A 20,669-nucleotide genomic window follows, 5' to 3' on the forward strand; every position below is an offset into this window, starting at 1 on the left:
GTATTAGTTGTACCAAATCAGGACTTTGGCATTATCCAACTACATCTTGGTAACGCATTGATCTTGAGTAACAAATTTATTCAACAGAGACTAAGGCCAGATCTACACCTTGTGTGAAGTCATTATGAATGTGGACTAAAAAGCAGGATATAACACTATGAAAGTGGCATATAGAATGTGTAATGTGTCACAACATTTATCAGTGCACTTCAATACTGCTATAAGGCAGTAGTATAGATCAAGCCTAAGTATGAGCCTCTCAGGATATGATACAAGACGATCTCTCTCTCTCTCTCTCTCTCTCTCTCTCTCTCTCTCTCTCTCTCTCTCTCTCTCACACACACACACACACACACACACACACTTAAATTGTCTCAACTCTGTTACACTAAAGGAAAGTACAACAATTTGAAGCATTACACTTTACCAGTTATTACAAGCTCCAATCTGCAGATATTGTATACAAGATATGGCACTGGTTCCTCATCAGCATAAGCCAGTAAAATAGAAATAAGTAATAATTAAACAAGTAAGACTGAAATCTATAGAAATTCCTGTTATTACCACTCTAAGGCCATGGCTAGACCAGGTCTATATCCTTGGATCATCCTGGGGTCTTCCCTGGCTGATTCCTGGATCCCCTGTGTGTCATTTACATGAACAGGTATGACCCCCGGGACAATCCCAGGATAACGGCCTGGTCTAGCCATGGCCTTAGTAGGACTAGCAGAGACAGCCATATCCCAGCAAACCCTTAAAGTGTGTTATGTGGTGGCCTATTTCTCTCACAACCAGGAATGGGCTTGGCCAGAATTGACTACAAATGCTTGGATTAGTTCCAGAAACATCACTGGTTGATCTATGGTTTCTGGGCAATGTGCTGTCTGGCTAGCATTTTTTTTTTTTTAAAAAAAATGGTACTAGTATGAAAAGAAACATGATCCCCACAATACAGTGAGGCTATAAATTCTTTCTTCTTAAGATCATTCCTATATGCTAAGATCACAGAATTAACCCATTCAGATTCCACTCATTTACCTTTAAATGTAGTACTGCAGAAGAAAATAATCCACAGCATGATCAGGAAAGTGGATCAGATTAAATTTCTGTTGATCTTACTTCGTTGATGAAACTCTTGTGACTCATGATTGTGAAAAGCCTGTTAAATCACATTTAAAACATGTTTGTACATGAGGCAGTGCCTGAAATACCTCCATTTTCCTTTGGGATATGTTCAGAGAATAATAATAATAATGTGTTCCCATAGGCAGAATGGAAGATTCACATGGGAGATACTATGGGTCTTATACTTTTTAACTTACAATTTGGGCAGTATCCAATGTTAGTCCTATGTAGAGAACCTCATTAAAATGAATGGGATGAGTTAATCATAACTAACTGAAGTCCCATTCAATTCAATGAGTTTACTCTACATCAGACCAACATTGAGTACTACCCCATGTCTAACACTTGCAGTTTGGAGCCAAATGGATTCTCTTGTACATATATGCTTTGACACCTGCTTAATATAGTTATGAGAAGCTGTAACAGTTTATTGTGGAGAGTCATGCATTGAGTCATGCCTGTTACATGCATCGATGGCAAGGAAACCAGACACATAATGTCCAAAAAAAAAAGGTGCAAAAGATTCATGTGAATCTTAAATACCATTTCCTGCCATTTAGAACTTCCCACAGTTTGCAGTGTTTATTTATTTATTCATTACATTTATGTCCCACCTTTCTTCCTCCACAGAACCTAAGGCAGTGTACATAATCCTCCTCCTCTCCATTTTATCCTCACAACAACAACCCTGTGAAGTAGGCTGGGCTGAAAGCCTGTGACTGGCCCAGCAAGCTTCCATAGTTGAGTGAGAACTAGAACCCAGATTTCCTGATTCTCAGGCCTTAGCTAGACATAGCTGTTGTTCTGGGGGAGAGGAAGGGAGACCTCGCATAATGAATAACATGAGATCTCACCCTCATTTACACATAAGTCGTGATGGCCTCAAGAAGAGAGACGTCATGCCCGTCATTTTTTTAATTATTCTTAAAGAGGCAGAAGCAGTCCACCGATCCTGTGCAAAGGTAATTTTTTTAAAAATTTTTTACCAACTTTCCCTGCTCCCCCACCCTATCCTCGATGGGCACAGCACTCCTGAGGACCGCTGTGCCCTGTGAATGGCTCCCGGCACCGCACAAGTAATCATGTGGAGCCGGGAAAAGCTGCAGAAATGGGCTACATGCTCACAGACTTGGGCTCAGCCCGAGACCACGGGAAAAACCAGGCCCAAAGTGTAGGGCTGTATGCCGGGGCCAGGGAGGTATGATCACTCCCTGACCCTGGGATCTCATGTGTGTCATCCGGATGCACAGGGGTGATCCCGGATATCAACCCGGGATAACCGCTTGTCTAGCTAAGGCCAAAGTCAGCCACTCCAGCCACTACATCACACTGGCTCTCTGGGGAGGAGGGTTAACTGTATGCCCCATTTCATTCATAGATGTACAGAATGGGAAAACAGGATCTCGCCTTCTCTGCACCAACACTTTCACTATGAACTTCACCACCAAAAGCAGAAGGAAGTGAGACTGACCTTGTTTAGTTGCACATTTTCTCTCTAAATGTTTTCTTTTTTCTTGTCTTTTATTAATTGACTGAACTACTTTAAGTTATTACCTGATATGCTTCTGCTGTTTAGGTTTTGTTCCTTTCCTTTCCTTGTTTATTGTTCTAATGGGATTTGATGTTGTGAGGGACATGTTTAGGAAGGCTAAAGACATGGAATATAAAGAATTAAACACAGTTACATACATGAATACATCTTATTTATTATTTATTTATTTTTATTTATTACATTTCTATACCGCCCAATAGCCGGAGCTCTCTTATATAAGTATATGGTATTGTAAGGTTTATTACTCCAGATTTACCAGACTGATTTTGTTCATATTTGTTTTAAATGGAAGCTTGAACAGTGTGGACATGCAGAAAATTTTGAAAAAGTTAGAAAAAGTTCAAAGCTTGAGGTTTCATTGCCAAACATTATGTTTCCACACCCTGGTCAGGAGCTTGAGGCAGTCAGAGAACTACAGCTCCTGCACAGCTTAATGCTGTGCAGGTATGTAGGGAGAAAAACACAAACATGGAGACAGAGGGAGGACCTTGGGCTTGAGTTGAATCTGCTCTCAGAGCAGCCATATTCAAGGCAGGGATGGTGGCGGAGCAGTAGCAAAAACTCTAAGCCAGTAGAGGAGGAGAAAAAGAAGTGACCCTAGGAAAAGCCAGGTTTTAAAAATATGAGGAAGAGGGAAGGAGGCGGCCATGAGGCCTGAGGCGAAGAAGTGAGTGTCATTCAGCAGTGACTGGTGTGAGGAAACAAGGGCCAAAAGTCCTTGGTTGCATGGAAGGAAAATAATCTCCATACGAGCTTCTGCTGTAGTGACATAGAGGGGGCCAAGGAGCAGCATGTTTCATCCTCAGGCTACTAGCAGCCATGGTGACATGGGTTTTGCACTATACTCACACATTTCTTGATCTTTCTCTTTGGTGAGTTGGCTCTCGGAAAAGTTAGCTAGAGTCTGGGATGAACAAACTCACCACAGTCAGACATACGGAATGCTTGCCCACCACCACCATTTGCATAAGCTTCTTCGGCAGCTTGGCGAGTATCTGACAAATGCCCAGCAGCCATCTGCCTCATTCCACATCTTCTATTGCATGTGACAATGGAGGCTCTGGAAGTTAGGCAATTCCCCCTGCTGAGAAAATGGCAGCCATAAAGGCCCCATTTACACAGTGAGGGGAGAATTATGCAATTTGTTTGACCCACTGGTTCCAGGGGTTGGACATGGCATGGGGGAGTCTGTTGGACTCTGAGACCCGGTTGGGCACCCGTGTCATCCCTAGCTGCACTTAGGTTCTATTGAAACCATTTAGGATCATTAAAGAAAAATAGCAATATCTTTAGTTCCATTTATTTCAATGTGAACCAATGGCAACTAATTTACACTGCAATCCTATACATGCCCATCCAGTCAATGAGTTAAACCTCTCAGTCTTGATCCAACACAATGTACATACTTTGGGCTTTACTTGAAATGTTTCAGATGTTTGATCTGAAGGGTGAATTCCAAATTGGCTCTGCAATTCAGTTTAGTCCAAATCTGACAACCTGGAATGGGTAGACTCTGTCTGAGGGATTTATGTAGCTTTATCAAGACTTGCTTTAGACCCCATCAAAATACTCAGATAGTTCAGCCAACAAGGAATCATCCAACTTTGCATATTTTAGATAGTCACATTGGGGTGGGTGGGTTAATAACTAGTCATTGCAAGTCATGCTTTGTTATTCTTCTGTTATTTTTATTTATTTATTGCATTTATATCCTACCCTTTTCTGACTCCCAGTCCAACACTCTAGCCACTACACGAAAAATCATGAATTTACATCTGCTGATGAAGTGTCTGGGGCATCAAAATCTAGGCACAACATTAAAGCAAATTAAGCACTGTAGAGTCTCTCTCTCTCTCTCTCTCTCTCTCCTTTGGAATGGAATATATCTAAGCACACATTTAACTTCATATAGAATACAATGGATCTTGGGGCATATAGTGTGGTCCTCCCCTAATGATACAGAAACAACTATGGCCCAGTTGCATGTCCCCATTGTATGTTTGTAACATTAGCCCTTACTAGCCATAGAATTTATGGATTGGCTCCAGATATATGGTATGTGTCAATGGGCCCCAAGAGTTGTCAGTGTGCTTCAATACCACTATAAAGCCATAGTGTGGCTCCTGCCTTTTATATACCACTTTCATACCACTTTCACAGTGAAATATCCTGCTTGGTGTAGATGAGCCCTAAGTACAACTAAATCTGGATCCAACCCTATTAAGTCTCCCCATAAACAATATACAATATATATATATATATATATATATATATATATATATATATATATGGAAAACATAAAGAAGCTTTCTAAAGATGATGGCTTCAAGAATCCATAGTGGGGGAAATAAATATTTGTTGGGTATTGCCTAAACCGAATTAACTCTATTTAACCTAAACAACAAGAAGAACAACAATGGATTCTTTTTAACTCGCTTAACATTTAACAATTTGACTCAACATGAGTAATGGATATTTTGTCTCACTAGTTTCTTAATGGCTTCCTTCACCTCTTTAGTCTTCAGGCTGTAGATAATAGGGTTTAACATGGGTGTAGAAATGCTATATTGGATGGAAAAGATTTGATCAATAACCACTGAAGAGGATGAGTTGGGTCTCAGATAACGGAAATAACCAGTTCCATAAAACAAAACCACAACAATGAGGTGGGAACTGCAGGTAGAGAAGGCTTTGCTTCTTCCTTCTGCCGAATGAATCTTCAGAATGGTGACAATGATGTAAATATAGGAGACAAGGGTGAGGAGGAACGAGGTTAAGCCAAAGAGAAAACTAGAGGCAAGAAGTACAACATAGTTGGTGACAGTTGCATCACAAGACAAGGGGAGAAGGGAAGGAATTTCACAGCTATAGTGGTTGATTTTATTGTTTCGGCAAAAATGCAAATTCACCAAGGGTAGTGCATTCGCCACACCATACAAGAAGCCCATAATCCAGGCTCCACCCACCAGTTGTCTGCAGATTTCTTTTTTCATGATTGTGGTATAGTGTAGTGGGTCACATATAGCAACATATCGGTCATAAGCCATTGCTGAGAGAATGAATACTTCGACGCAAGCAGCCTGGAAAAAAAAGAAGATCTGCGCAATGCAGCCTTCCCAGGAAATAGTTTTCTGCGATGTTATGAGGTTTCTCAGCATTTTGGGGAGAGTGACAGATGAATAGCAGATGTCTACAAAAGCTAAATGATTGAGGAAGAAGAACATAGGGGTGTGAAGGATGAACTCGAGCCTAATCACCAGCATGATCACTGTGTTCCCCAATAATGTAACAACATATATTATTAGAAACAACAGGAAGAGAAACAGTTGTAGCTGTGGATCACTGGAGAGTCCCAAGAGTATAAACTCTGTTATTATAGTTTGATTTTCCATGCAGGCTTTGTTCAACAAGTCTAAAAGAGGCATAAATAAAGGAGAATTTGATTAAGCTTGATATGAAGCAAATATGTGCAAGTTTTAGTACAATGCATGCACACACACACACAAAGTGCAGGAAGTTCGCCATTTCAGGGAAAGGGAAGATTGTGGGACCAAATGTACTACGTATATCCAAGGTTATACAACACCCAAATGCATATTCACCAAGGAAAGAAATCAATCCACATTCTCAAGTAATTACATGATATCTTGTAGGAAAGTATATATCAATGAACCAAAAGGTGTTTTCTTGTTTTAACATGTTAGATCTAGTTACGTAGAGATGGTGACACTGATTTGGCAGGAAATCACTGGGATATACTGCCTGGTTGTTGACTAAAGCAATAATTGCACCTGTAGACATGCAAATGAATGACATGACATGAGCAGAAAGTCAGACATTTGGGGGGAAAGGAAGTTTATGGAGTAGCCTAGTACAAAATCATAGTTCTAGACAGAATTCTGAAATGGAACAAGAGCATGAAGGTTTACAGAAACGTTGGGGCAAGTATCAATTCCCAGATAGTAAGAAGAATCAGAAAGCATGGAAGCTGGTGGAGAATGATACAATTAGCCCTCTTTTAAGTGATATGCCGTGTATTTGCCTGTGAAAGACAGTTTTAACAGTAAGGTTCAATCTTTGCATCTCCTACTGAAGGACCATTTCCTCCCAAACAAGCCTTCCTGCCTATTACAATTGTCTTCAGAAGCCCTCTTGTATGGCCATTGCTAGACCAGGCTATATCCTGGGCTGATACCTGGGATCACCCCTGTGCGCAGATGACGCACAGGGGATCCCAGGCTCAGGGAGGGATCAACCCTCCTTGGTCCCGGGATATAGCCTACACCTTTCAGCCTAAGTTTTCCTACAGTCTCTGGCTGAGTCTGCGAGCGTGTAGCCCATTCCGTGGCTTTTCCCGGCTTTGTGCAATTACTCACACGTAGCCAGGAGAAGCCATGCACGGGGCGCAGCACTCCCCAGAAGCACTGTGCCCATCAGGGGCAGGGAAATGAATTTAATGTAAAAGAAACCCCCTTACCTGTGCGCACGACTGTTTGTGCGCATTGTCCCTTTAAGAATTAAAAAAAATGGCAGACACGATGGCTCTCTTCTTGAGTTCGTCACATCTGATGTCTAGACTGGAGCAACATCCTGTGATACTAGCATTGCGGGATCTCCCCTCCTCTCCCCCGGATTTTAAAGTAGGTCTAGCAAAGCCCTATGTCTCAAGAAACCCCAGAGATTTGCTTAGCTGGGACTAGGGGCAAGACCTTTCCAGAGGCTTTGGAACTCCTTTCCAAGGGAGGCCCATCTCACATACTCATCAATGTCATTCCAGAAGCTGGAGAAGACCTTATTTTTTTAGGAAGGCATTTTATATCTAATTTTTCCAATATGTTGTTTTAATCTGTCTTTTGAAGATTTTACACATTTTGACTGAAGTTGTAGTTTTACCAACATCTACTGCTTCCCTTTTTTAATGTTTAGCAGGCTTTGTTTTCCATTGTAAGGATGGTTTTGAAGGCTAAATATATGGTTGTTGAGTCATTAGCTGCTTGGAACTCACAGGAGAAAAGGTGGGAATAAATGATTTTAAATCAATTAATGAATATTTATTAATGAGGGGGAACTTTTATTTGTTCATTGATGGTGCTATATAAATAAATAATAATAATTGTTCTCTGGAAAGTGTAGGAAAATACAGGAGTGAAAACATTATATTCCAGACTGAATTGTAGAGTCTGTAATCCAATTGGAAATCTAATTGGATTACAACATAGAATCCAACATGGAAATCCAGTCTTTCCGTGGCTAGGGCCATAGCTAGACCTAAGGTTTATCCCTGGATCGTCCAGGGGTCAAACCTGTTCATCTAGGTGACACACAGGGGATCCAGTGCTCAGGCAGGGGCAAACCCTGGATGATCCCAGGATAAACCTTAGGTCTAGCTGTGGCCTAGGACTACCACTAGGATGGGAAGACTATGATGGCACTGGCTTCCCTGTCCCCCCAAAGTGCCAGAGATCTCTAGGCGTGCAAGTTGTGGTGCATTCTAGCCCATTCAATGCCCATCACCCAGGCTATTTCAAAAGTGCCAGGAATTAATGTAGATTCTTAACTAGAGTGAAATGTAAACCTTGGGAGAGAGATTAAGAGGTGATTCACGTTGCCATTTTACATGTAATGGATATTTGATCAGAAAAGGCTTCTTCTGAATGGTTTATAACGTAAGAACTAATTCTCCCCCACCCCAATTTGGCCAATTAAAGACCTTTCTATGGGTTATTTCTCTATTCTTACCATTTATGTTTGCAAATAGTGATGTCAGAGAAATTTTAGTAGGGATGTTGGGTATTTTTTTGTTTGGGGGATGGAGGGTCGATGTGTTTTCCTAGTGCCAAGGAAGTTGCTCAGAAATTTGCAAAGATAGTGCAAAAAATGTTCAAAAAAAGTCCCTGGAGTTTGGGGGATCAAAAATATGTTCATACAAACTGTGCAACTTCATTAAGTCATCAAAAAACTGAATATTCCAGTGACAGACATCCCTAGTTGCAAGATTTGCTTTTCTCCCCACCCCACCCCCACCCCCTGATCATACCATGGATGGCTTTGAAGAAGTAGATGGGACATGGTAGTGAAAATTTTGAAGTATGTATTTTATGGCTTGCACCTTCCCTTCACATCTACTTCTTCAAGAGCCACCACATTATAATCTATTGATCATAAAGGAGGAAGTGAGGAGTCTGCAATCATCAGTGGTAGAATAAGAAAAATAACTAAAATCAGAAAAAAAGAAAAAAGAATTTGGGAGTCAATAAGAGAGGAAGTCTCCATAATAAGTCTCCTTATTAGCAATTAAATTAATGTTCTTTTCTCATGATCACAATCCCATTGGTCAATAAACCTTCATATACTAAAATGAAATAAATCCATACAAAGTCAATCAACCAATGCCCATTATAGAAAATGCATTATTAACTCCGGTAAAGTTAAACTATCCAGCCAATGAGATTTAGAATAACTGAGCTACACCAGTACATTTATTTGCCAACTTAATGGCAATACATTAATTTACTTTGCTTAAAACTTACCAGTTTTACCTAGAACAGGAAATCAGTGGTTTGTTCCATATTCACTTTTGATGTTTTCATTGTTTGCAATGCAATTCAACATGCAAGTTGAACATGCTACATTGAGTTGGAAAGAATTCATTCCAGAATAAGAAATAGGCCAAGGTGTGTCTCATCTCACAGCCACATACCACTCACCTTTTTGTTTTGTTCTCTCTCTCTTTCTCTCTCTCTCTCTCTCACTCTCTCTCTCTCTCTGGTATTTCCCTAGCTTCTATATACAGGAAGAGACAAAAATCCACACTATAACCACAAGAGGGTGAATAGATGTCTTCACTCTTACTGCACTTTATTGCAAAGGTCATGTTGGATCTTATTTAAAGAATTGATTTCTAGCTGAGACTGTAGCTGAGAAGCCTAATTATTTCCTCTGAGATGCATTGTGCACAGGTTCATAATAGCCCCACAGAGGCAATGCTCCTGGGTGTCAGGGGAGATTTTCTGTATTTTTCTATAATGTCCTGAAATGACACACTTTCCCCTTTAAGGCTGACATTAGAATGGGGAGCGGAGGCATCATTCCTGGAGGTGTGTCACTCTGGTGGGTGTCAGTCCCTGCACTGCTCCAATCAGAGCCTGAAAGGGGGAAAACATGTCATTCCCAGACATTATAGAAAAGGCCTCGATTGGAGCAGGGGGGGGGGGGGATGACATGCTTTCCCCTCCAGTTGGGGCCTTTATGGTGGCCAGGAGGGATGATGTGCTTTCCAAAAGCACTGGAAAGCCGCTCCCCACCCCACCCCACAGGGTGTCCACTTTTTAGTTTCCCAAATATGGTCACCCTACGTTTACCATATGGAAAATGGTTGGGACTTTTGACTAAGTTCCATCCTGACTCTTGAACCAAAAGTAGTTGGACAACTATAGAGCCAGCCCTACCATTAGGCAAAATGAGACAACTGCCTCAGGCAACAGACAAGAACATAAGAAGAGCCATGCTGGATCAGACCAAGAGTCCATCTAGTGCAGCATTCTCTTCCCACAGTGGCCAACCAGCTGTTGAACAGGGACCCACAAGTAGGATACACATGCAGTAATGCCCATATTGGGAGGGAGAAGTGGCATCTACTTCTGAGCTCCCTAGCCCCCCCCCCCACATCATTCCCTTCTGTGGTGTGTGCCATGCAGCCTGTCTTGAGCCCCCTAAACTGCCCTGCTATCTCAGATATAGTAGAAAACATTATCCCCTCAACACTGTTGAAATAAGAACCAGTCCTGTGTAATGGCAAGGGGGCACCATTTTGTTCTTTGCCTCAGGTAAAAATTAAAACAAGTGACTAAGTTATAGCAGTGCCTGTTTGTTGTGTGGTATGCCCACACAAAATTTCAGAGAACAACCCTCCTTCTAAGGGGCTGCCTGCACTATCTGAATCCACTTAGGCACTTAAACAACTAATTTACCTCTTGGTGGGTTGTGGTGGTGGATTGGCCCCTGGACCAGTGGATATTCCATGAACCCAGACAAAGCAAACAAATTCTGGTGCTTTTTTTAAAAAAAAGAAAGAAAGAAAAGAAAGAAAACCCCAAGATTTCTAACTTCCACCAACTGGCTTGACTCATTGAGCAACAAGTCAGGCAAACTGGTGAAATTTCCATTTTTTGTTTTTATGTGAAAAGAAGTGCAAATTTTGGCTGTAAATTGCACAAATGTGTATAGTTTGTGCAATGGATATCTGTACTCCTAAGTAGGGGTGTGCACAGACCCCCCGCTCCGCTTCACTTGCAGATCTGCCATTTTCCGGATCGGGCCGCTCCGCCCCGCCCCCGCTCCGCCCACTTCCGCTCCGCTCCGCCCGGAGCTCCGGATCCGGATCCGGAGCTCCGTTTCCCCCCCCCCATAGGCTTGCATTGAAAGCTAAAAAATTATACAACTTTTTTTCTGTTCAAGTTAGAAACCTCATGTTTGGCACCATGACACCTCATGGGGATATACACACACATGCCAAGTTTCAAAGCAATCCCATCATCCCCTGATTTTTGGTGAATTTTTGAAAATCGGGCACCCCACACACACCATCCCTGCGAGGTGGGCAGGGGAGGAGGGAGGGAAGGCAGGCAGGCATGCAGCTGGCATTTCTGGGGGCATAAGGAAGTGAGCTAAGGATAAGCCAGTAATGCATATAAAATGGAATAAATCAATCAATAAACAAAGGAGGGGTGGAATTAAAAGCAGCAGTGTTGCTCAATAAACAACAAGAAGAACTTTTTTTAAAAGGCTATATCTGTCTTTTACCAGCAATAGGGGGACGTGCCCGGGGGAGGGGGAAGTAGCTGCCAGTTCAAGACACTGACAGCCACAGCTCTGAGAAGAAGTAAAACGCTCACTTCGACTCAGAACAGGCATTGCTCCACCACTGAAAAGTGACCATTCACTTCAACTCATGATAGGCATTGCTCCACCGTTTTACTCTCTTTGGAAGGCTCTAATGGCCTTCCAGTGCAGGAGAGAGTGGGGGCACGTCCACGATGAGATGCCCTAGGGGAGCTCATCCCCTTGCACCACATCGATTCAGTTGTTCACCAAGGTTAGGGTGGGGAGCAGTGCTGTGTTTCTATCTCTTATTCTTGGCTTAGTATATGATTTCAGGTTGTGTTTGTGCATTTGGTGGGGCTACTGTGTTAAAAAACACTGGGAAAAGCCCGTTCAGATGAAGAAAGAGAAGTTTCCCAGAATCCCAAGTTACCTGTTTTGCCTATGCCCTCCTCCAACTTTGGGATCATCATGACCGGGAGCTGACTCTGCCCCTCAGCCCTTTGAAAAAGGTATTTTTCCCGCCGATTTTTTAAAAACGTCTAGCCCGCGACCCGTACGATGCAGAAAGTTGAGAGTGGTCTCAAAATGACCCCCATCCACGACTCTCTGTGCACAAGAATTTTCAGAACGATAGCTTAACCCCCCCCCCAGTTATCCCCGATTCTTTCCCTCAATGCAATCCTATGGGCGAAAAGCCGAAAACGCAGTTTGAGCCGCGCGGTTGACCCGATTTTCACAAAAATATAGCCCGCGACCCAGACAACGCAGAAAGTTGAGAGTGGTCTCAAAATGACCCCCATCCACGACTCTCTGTGCACAAGAATTTCCAGAACGATAGCTTAAACCCCCCCCAGTTATCCCCGATTCTTTCCCTCAATGCAATCCTATGGGCGAAAAGCCGAAAACGCAGTTTGAGCCGCGCGGTTGACCCGATTTTCACAAAAATATAGCCCGCGACCCAGACAACGCAGAGAGGTGAGAGTGGTCTCAAAATGACCCCCATCCACGACTCTCTGTGCACAAGAATTTCCAGAACGATAGCTTCAAAAACAACGTAGTTATGCGCGATTATTTGCCGCAATGCAATCCTATGGCGAAATGTTTTCAAGATGGCGACCGGAGCGCTCCGCCTGAACTCGGAGCTCCGAAAAATGGGCGCTTCTCTTCGCCTTGCTTCTAGGGGGTCCGCGGTCCGCTCCTACTCCGCCTCTGGGTAAGGCGGAGCAGGCCAATCCGCTACTGCTTCTACGCTCCTAATCGGAGCGGAGCACATCCCTACTCCTAAGGCTTATTTATGAGCAATGAGAGCTTTCAGCTAAATATATATTGATTTGTTATTGTTGTTTTCTGCTATTATGGTCCTGCCCATTTTGCCTTTGGCCTCTTTTTGTCTTTGGCCACAGCTCTTCACAGTCTAGCTCCTGCCTATCTCTCCTCTCTCATCTCACACTATTGCCCCGCTCGTGCTCTCCGCTCCTCTGATGCCATGCTTCTCGCCTGCCCCAGGACCTCCACTTCCCTTACTCGGCTTCGTCCTTTTTCTTCTGCTGCCCCTTACGCCTGGAACGCTCTTCCAGAACACTTGAGAACTACAAACTCAATCACAGCTTTTAAAACTCAGCTAAAAACTTTTCTTTTCCCTATAGCTTTTAAATATTGAGTTTGTTCTAACTCTATACTGTTAGCTTCACCCTACCCGGTGCCTGTTTACACTTCCCTGTGCCTGTTTGCATTCTCCTTCCCTCTTTATTGTTTACCACAGATTTATTAGATTGTAAGCCTATGCGGCAGGGTCTTGCTATTTACTGTGTTATCTGTACAGCACCATGTACATTGATGGTGCTATATAAATAATAATAATAATAATAATAATAATAATAATGAATCACCAAAACTTGAGCTCATGAAAGTTCTCAGATTTCCACCTCAAAGCTCATTCTAATGCAAGTTCATATCAGATCATGAATTTGGTTGTTGATTTTTTCCACATGAAAATCTGTTGGCATTGTATTTTCTGGGGGTGTGCTCCGCTCCGATTAGGAGCGTAGAAGCAGTAGCGGATTGGCCTGCTCCGCCTTACCCAGAGGCGGAGTAGGAGCGGACCGTGGACCCCTAGAAGCAAGGCGAAGAGAAGCGACCATTTTTCGGAGCTCCTAGTTCAGGCGGAGCGCTCCGGTCACCATCTTGAAAACATTTCGCCATAGGATTGCATTGCGGCAAATAATCGCGGATAACTACGTTCTTTTTGAAGCTATCGTTCTGGAAATTCTTGTGCTCAGAGAGTCTTGGATGGGGGTCATTTTGAGACCACTCTCACCTCTCTGCGTCGTGTGGGTCGCGTGCTATTTTTTTTTGAAAATCGGGTCAACCGCGCGGCTCAAACGGCGTTTTCAGCTTTTCGCCCATAGGATTGCATTGAGGGAAAGACTCGGGCATAACTGGGTTGGTTTTTCAGCTATCTTTCTGAAAATTCTTGTGCACAGAGAGTCGTGGATGGGGGTCATTTTGAGACTACTCTCAACTTTCTGCGTCGTACGGGTCGCGCGCTAGAAGTTTTTAAAAAATCGGCGGGAAAAATACCTTTTTCAAAGGGCTGAGGGGCAGAGTCAGCTCCCGGTCATGATCACATGACCCCAAAGTTAGAGGAGGGCATAGGCAAAACGGGTAACTTGGGATTCTGGGAAACTTCTCTTTCTTCATCTGAACGGGCTTTTCCCAGTGTTTTTTAACACAGTAGCCCCACCAAATGCACAAACACAACCTGAAATCATATACTAAGCCAAGAATAAGAGATAGAAATACAGCACTGCTACCCACCCTAACTTTGGGGAACAACTGAAAAGATGTGGTGCAAGGGGATGAGCTCCCCTAGGGCATCTCATCGTGGACGTGCCCCCACTCTCTCCTGCACTGGAAGGCCATTAGAGCCTTCCAAAGAGAGTAAAACGGTGGAGAAATGCCTATTATGAGTCGAAGTGAGCGTTTACTTCTTAGTGGTGGAGCGATGCCTGTTATGAGTTGAAGTGAGCATTTGCTTCTTAATCTCAGAGCTGTTGGTGGCTGTCTTGAGTTGAACTGGCAGCTGCTTCCCCCTCCCCCGGGCACGTCCCCCTATTGCTGGTAAAAGACAGATATAGCCTTTTTTAAAAAAATCTTCTTGCTGTTTATTGAGCAACACTGCTGCTTTTAATTCCACCCCTCCTTTGTTTAGTTATTGATTTATTCCATTTTATATGCATTACTGGCTTATCCTTGGCTCACTTCCTTATGCCCCCAGAAATGCCAGCTGCATGCCTGCCTGCCTTCCCTCCCTCCTCCCCTGCCCACCTCGCAGGGATGTTGTGTGTGTGTGGCTTTGACTCAGGGGAGAAGTCCTTCCTGCGCTCACTTGGAGTTTTGGAAGTTCCAAATTTTGCAGGTTTAAGCCCCGCCAAAAAACAGGGGATGATGGGACTGCCTTGAGTCTCGGCGTGCATATGTATCCCTGGATAAGCTGTCATGGTGGTGAGTTTGAGGGGTTTTTTTAACGTGCAAAATTGACGGAGCTATGGAAAGGGGTGTTGGATTTTCATAAATTCCCCAAAAATCAGGGGATGATGGGACTGCCTTGAGTCTCGGCGGAGCAGGGGCGGGGCGGAGCGGCCCGATCCGGAAAATGGCGGATCTGCAAGTGAAGCGGAGCGGGGGGTCCGTGCACACCCCTAGTATTTTCCCCAAGTATATACATCCATTGTATATATCTTTACAATCTATACATTCTTCTCCCATTGATTAAAGAATAAATGTGTGGATTTTTAAAAAGTACGCATTTTTCATGTGCATTTTTTAATTGTATTCATCCAGTAGTAATGTATGTGAATAACACTGCAAGCTTGGAAATATATGCTTCCCACCCAACCTAAGTTTGAGCGGGAAAGCAAATGGTTGTGGGTTTGGGAGGGGCTAAGAAAAGGAGCACTGGGCTCACGTGGCTCAGTATGTGAGCCTCGTGAGCCAAGGGCAGAGCCGCGGCTATAAAAGCCGCACCGCCCGAGGCTCGGCCTCTTCGCATTTTCGGCTGGCTATCGGGCAGCTCGAGCGAGGAGGTGCTTTCGGCGGCGGCGGCGGCAGCAGCGGCGTTGGGAGCGGCTTTGGGAGCGGCTTTGTGGCTTCTTGAAGCAGCGAGCGCGGAGAAGCGCGGCGTCTTTTTGAGCGGCGCCTTTTTCTTTTAAAGCGGTTTGGAGCAAAGGGGGTAGTCTAGGGAGCGGAGTGAGATTGGGCGCCTTTTAGGCGGGCTCTTTGCCCAGCCTTGCCCTCTACGTGGCCGGGTAACCCGCAGCTTGGGGCTAGGTCTCCCGGGGAGGTGCGTTCAGGCTTACAGGCTCACTATTCCACCAACGTTCTTCCTTTAAGGGGGGAACCCTACCTTTCAGGTTACTCTGTACCTGTATCAGCCCCGTATATTCTTCATTCATTTCCCGTTCTTCTCCCTTATCTAAAGCACCCTGCTCCTGGGCTTGGGGGGTTTTGTGTAAAACCTCTTCTTCTTTTGGCCCGTTGGCCACGTGGCTGTGGGCATCGTGGTTAAGTTTGGTCAGCCATTTTGTTGAAGCTAAAGGAGCTGGGGTTTGAGTTTTTCTATCCCCTTAAAACAATTCAAGTTTAGTTTCCTTTGTTTTATAGACTTCTTTAGGCAAGTTTGTCTGTGTTTCTGTTGAATTTCTTACTTTGAAGGTTTGAATTATTTTGTATTATTCTGTAGCCTTGATTTATTTCCAATTAGTAATTTAGTTGTTTAATTTTATTTAGTTATTGGTTCAATTTAAACCACCAATTTAATTGGATTGGTTGTTAATTGTTTAATTGAATTGAATTTATTGGATTTAATTTTCAATTTTGGTTTAATTAAAATTGTTTCATTACCTGAACTAAATTGATTTGATTAATAAAGTTTTAATTAATTAGCTGAAATAATTTAATTTATTATTGAAATTGAATTAATTCATAATTAATTAATTTAATTTAATTTAATTTAATTTTTTATTTTTTTATTTTTTTTTTAATAGTGCCTGCTTTCCTTCCATTTCTGTTTGGCCCTCTTCTATCTTCTCTTTTCTGTGTGTGTGGATTTTGCAGCAGTGGTATCATGCCTCCCAAGAAAGGTTGTGGGGGGAGTAAGGGGAAAGGCAAAGCACCCAGTTTGCCTGCAAAGCGCCCCATTTTGACACCGTTATCCTCGTCTTCGGACGATGATGAACCTCCTATTTCTCTAATTTTACAGCGCATTGCTGCATCAGAGAAAGACAATGCGGCGCTTAAACAACAGCTAAAGGCGAAGGATTCGCGGTCCAAAGGTAATAAACGAAGGATTAGTAGGACCTCTGACTTATCCGATGTTAATTTTACAGAACAATCTACAGCGACACAAGTATCAAACATGCAGTTTGAATCAGCTTCAGCCCAAACTTCCGAGGCCTCCCAGGTTTCTCTTCCTGCTGTGGACACATCTACTCCAGCTTCATCTGCAAATCCACGCAGTGAGTATCTGTGCACCACAACAGATCTTACATCTTCTCCTTTTGCACACTGGGGAATGCCTCCGTGGGCTTTGAGTCTATTTTGGCCTTTTTCAAGGCCTATAGAGCTTGAAGATACACAAGAGGGAGATATCCATACGCAAGCAACACCTGAAGCTTATACACCAGTCTGGCAACCTGCACCCACCCCGGCTGGGCGAACAGTAGCTGTTACCCAGACCTCATCACCACACGATACAGAAGCCAGTGCTCTGGTGTTAAATAAAGTTTCCCAGACCACACAAACAGAGTCTGAAACTAGCAATGAGAAGGAGCCAAGTTTTGATCCCTATTCTTCTGCCAAGGGGTGTGATATACCTTATGGGGCGATTTCTACGCCAGTAGGGTATCATTTATTGCCGGCCACCAAGGAAAAAATTTGGAAAGGTGAGTTTGTCGACCTGTTCTCCCTCTTATTTAGAGAGGAGGAGCAGAAAGACAAGGACAACAATAAAGATAGGGATAATGAACGTATTAAAAAGAAGAAGGTCGAGAGGACCTGGGCCAATTGGTTGGCCGGGTATATCATATTCATAGGAGTGGCATTACAGAAGCACCCCGAAAAGGCGTCAGTATTAATTAAGTATCTGGATATAATTTTCAGATGTTATACAGAATATGAAGGCCCAGCATGGCTAGGTTATGATCGGGCTTTCAGATTGAAGGCACAATTCAATAATGAGATCAAATGGGACGTTAAAGAACCAGAGTTATGGTTGCAATTTATGACGCCGGCCAAACCAGTTTCCGGTGTTAGGACAGACAGTGGACACATTTTAACGCGTCCGGCAGGATCCTTTCAATACAAAGGGCCTGCCGGGCAATCGGTTCTACCCCGATTGTTTTGTTGGGAGTTTAGCTCCAAAGGCACTTGTGCACGTGCACAGTGCAGATTCAAACACGAATGCTCCATTTGCGGTGGAGCTCACCCATACTCAGGATGTCCTAAAATCAAAGGCTCCAAAGGTGGAAAAGACTTCCGCCCTGGAGGAAAGCCCAATATACCAGGCCCTACTGCAAAAGGGCCCCAGCCCAATTAAAATTAGGGAGTTATTCTTGGCCTTACGTAATTATCCACGTCAAGAAGACGCAAAGTTTCTTTATCAAGGGTTTATGTTTGGTTTTAGGATTCCTTTCCAGGGCCCTCGGGTCCCTGTTTTTTCCAAGAATCAGGTTTCCATTGTTAAGATGGAGGGCCTGGTTCGGGAAAAAATTCAAAAGGAGGTAAATGCCGGTAGGGTTCTTGGCCCGTTTGCCCAACCTCCTTTGCCTCGTTTAAGGGTCTCTCCCCTGGGCATTGTTCCCAAGAAAGCCCCAGGGGAATATCGGTTAATCCACAATCTGTCCTTTCCCCCCGGGGGCTCGGTTAACGATTTTATTCCAGCCCAGTTATGCACGGTCAACTACACCTCCTTCGACACTGCCGTCCGTATGGTACGGAAGTGTGGAATAGGGGCTTTAATGGGGAAGTGCGATATTAAATCTGCCTTCCGCCTGTTACCAGTGCACCCAGAAGATTTTGAATTACTAGGGTTTGCGTTCCAAGGGCATTTTTTCGTAGACAGGGCCCTCCCAATGGGATGTTCTGTGTCTTGTTCGGTTTTCGAGAGATTCAGCACATTCCTTGAATGGCTCTGGCGACAGAGAACCTGCTCGCAAAACTCAGTCAATTATTTGGACTATTTTCTATTCGCTGGGGCGGCATCTTCGCCCCAATGCGCGCAACACATGCTGGAGTTCCAGGAAATGGCCTCCAGCTTAGGGGTCCCTCTGGCTCACGAAAAGACTGAGGGACCTTCCTCTTCCTTAACTTTCCTAGGCATCCAGTTGGATTCCTGTAAGCAATCTTGTAGTCTTCCCAGAGATAAGTTAGAATCTCTGAAAGGGCTTATAAGAAATATATCCTTGGCCAAGAAAATCACCCTGAGGCAGCTTCAGGAACTAGTTGGTCACCTGAATTTTGCATGCAGGGTGATTGCACCCGGCAGGGCCTTTTCCAGACGTTTATGCGATGCGATGAAAGGGGTTAAGCGACCCCTTCACCACATACGAGTATCGGCTGAAATGAGAGCTGACCTTGAGGTTTGGGATTCCTTTTTAAACCAGTTCAACGGCATTTCGTTCTGGAGGGCCGATTTGCTGCTAGAAGCTCAGTTACAGGTGCACTCAGATGCATCGGGATCATATGGCTTTGGCGTGATCCTAAAGGATCGCTGGTGTGCGCAGCAATGGCCATTGGATTGGAGGAAGGAAGGCATCTGCCGCGACTTAACCTTTTTGGAATTTTTCCCTATCGTGGTCGCTGTTTGGCTGTGGGCTGACCTTCTATCCAATTCTTCCATACACTTTTGGTGTGACAACCAAGCCACAGTGCAGGTTGTCAACTCCTTATCCTCCAAGAATAAGTGCGTAATGAAGCTAGTCAGAGCTCTGATGCTTCGTTGCCTTCAGTTTAATATTATATTTTATGCAAGGCATGTGCCCGGCCTGGATAATGGAATCGCTGACGCTTTGTCGCGCAACCAGATTCCCAGGTTCCGGGAGTTGGCCCCAGCAGCTCGGCGGTTTCCGGATCCCATGCCCAGACACTTGTGGGATCTTGGAGGGACCAAGCATTGGAAGCCATGAAGAGGTCCGTGGCCCCAAGTACCAGAGCGCTATATGAGCGCGCAGGTAGGGAATTCCATGCTTTTCGGACCTCTGCAGATTTAGCTGATCTATGGCCTATCCCGATTGATCACCTAATGCAGTTCTGTGTGGCTTTGCATAATAAGGGCATAGCTACAAAAACTTTGAAAGGAAAATTGGCAGGATTATCATTTGAGGCCAAGATCATGGGCTTCGAGGACACAACCTCGGACCATAGAATTAAGCGTATGCTGGAAGGCTGGACTAGAATTGCGCCAGTTTTTTCCGACAAACACAAACCAATTACCCCAGAAATTTTGATGGGATTACGTCAACAATGGGTAGCATTATGTTCATCTCCTTTTGAACAAGAATTATTTCATGCCAGTGCCTTGGTAATGTTTTTCGGTGCATTCCGTATTAGCGAGGTTCTGGCATCCTCTAAGAAAGACGTATCCTTCAGAGCTTTCTTAATCGGTGATATAACAATTATTAGGGATAAGATAAGGATGTCCCTTCGGCAATCAAAGACAGATCAAAGAGCAAGAGGATTTAGTGTTACATTAGCATCAGCCAGATGTCCGGACATATGCCCCGTGGCAGCAATGAGAACCTTCTTGTTCTCTAGAGGACTTGAGCAGGGCTACTTATTCAGGCATCTTGATAAGTCTCCGTTGACCAAATTTCAGTTTTGGTCGGTAGCCAGGAAAGCGCTACAAGCAATGGGTCTCGACAATTGTCAGTTTGGAACGCATTCGTTCCGTATTGGGGCAGCTTCCACGGCTGCAGTAGCCGGAATGCCGGAAGAAAAGATTCAGGCCATAGGTAGATGGCGTTCGAGAGCGTTCAAAACGTATGTGCGTTATTAATTTGAGGTTGAATTAATAGTTTTTTCTATTTATACCAGACATGGAATCGAGACCGGAACCTCCCCTGATTCTCATATGTGGACACAGTATGGTGTTCTGGGCCAGTCGTAGAGCTTC

General features: G+C 44.0%; 1 protein-coding gene across 1 annotated transcript; it reads right to left on the reverse strand.

The window, feature by feature from the left end:
• Window positions 1-5,133: 5,133 nt before the first annotated feature.
• Window positions 5,134-6,135, reverse strand: LOC134405357 (olfactory receptor 8S1-like). Its single transcript, XM_063136603.1, has one exon. It carries the CDS (start codon window positions 6,100-6,102, stop codon window positions 5,134-5,136), a length of 969 nt encoding a protein of 322 aa, XP_062992673.1. The 5' UTR covers window positions 6,103-6,135.
• Window positions 6,136-20,669: the final 14,534 nt, after the last annotated feature.

The sequence above is a fragment of the Elgaria multicarinata genome, chromosome 11 (assembly GCF_023053635.1).
Source record: "Elgaria multicarinata webbii isolate HBS135686 ecotype San Diego chromosome 11, rElgMul1.1.pri, whole genome shotgun sequence".
Lineage (NCBI taxonomy): Eukaryota > Metazoa > Chordata > Lepidosauria > Squamata > Anguidae > Elgaria > Elgaria multicarinata.

Excerpts from the sequence above, each read along its gene's own strand:
- LOC134405357 (XM_063136603.1), bottom strand. The coding sequence starts at position 6,102 with ATGCCTCTTTTAGACTTGTTGAACAAAGCCTGCATGGAAAATCAAACT.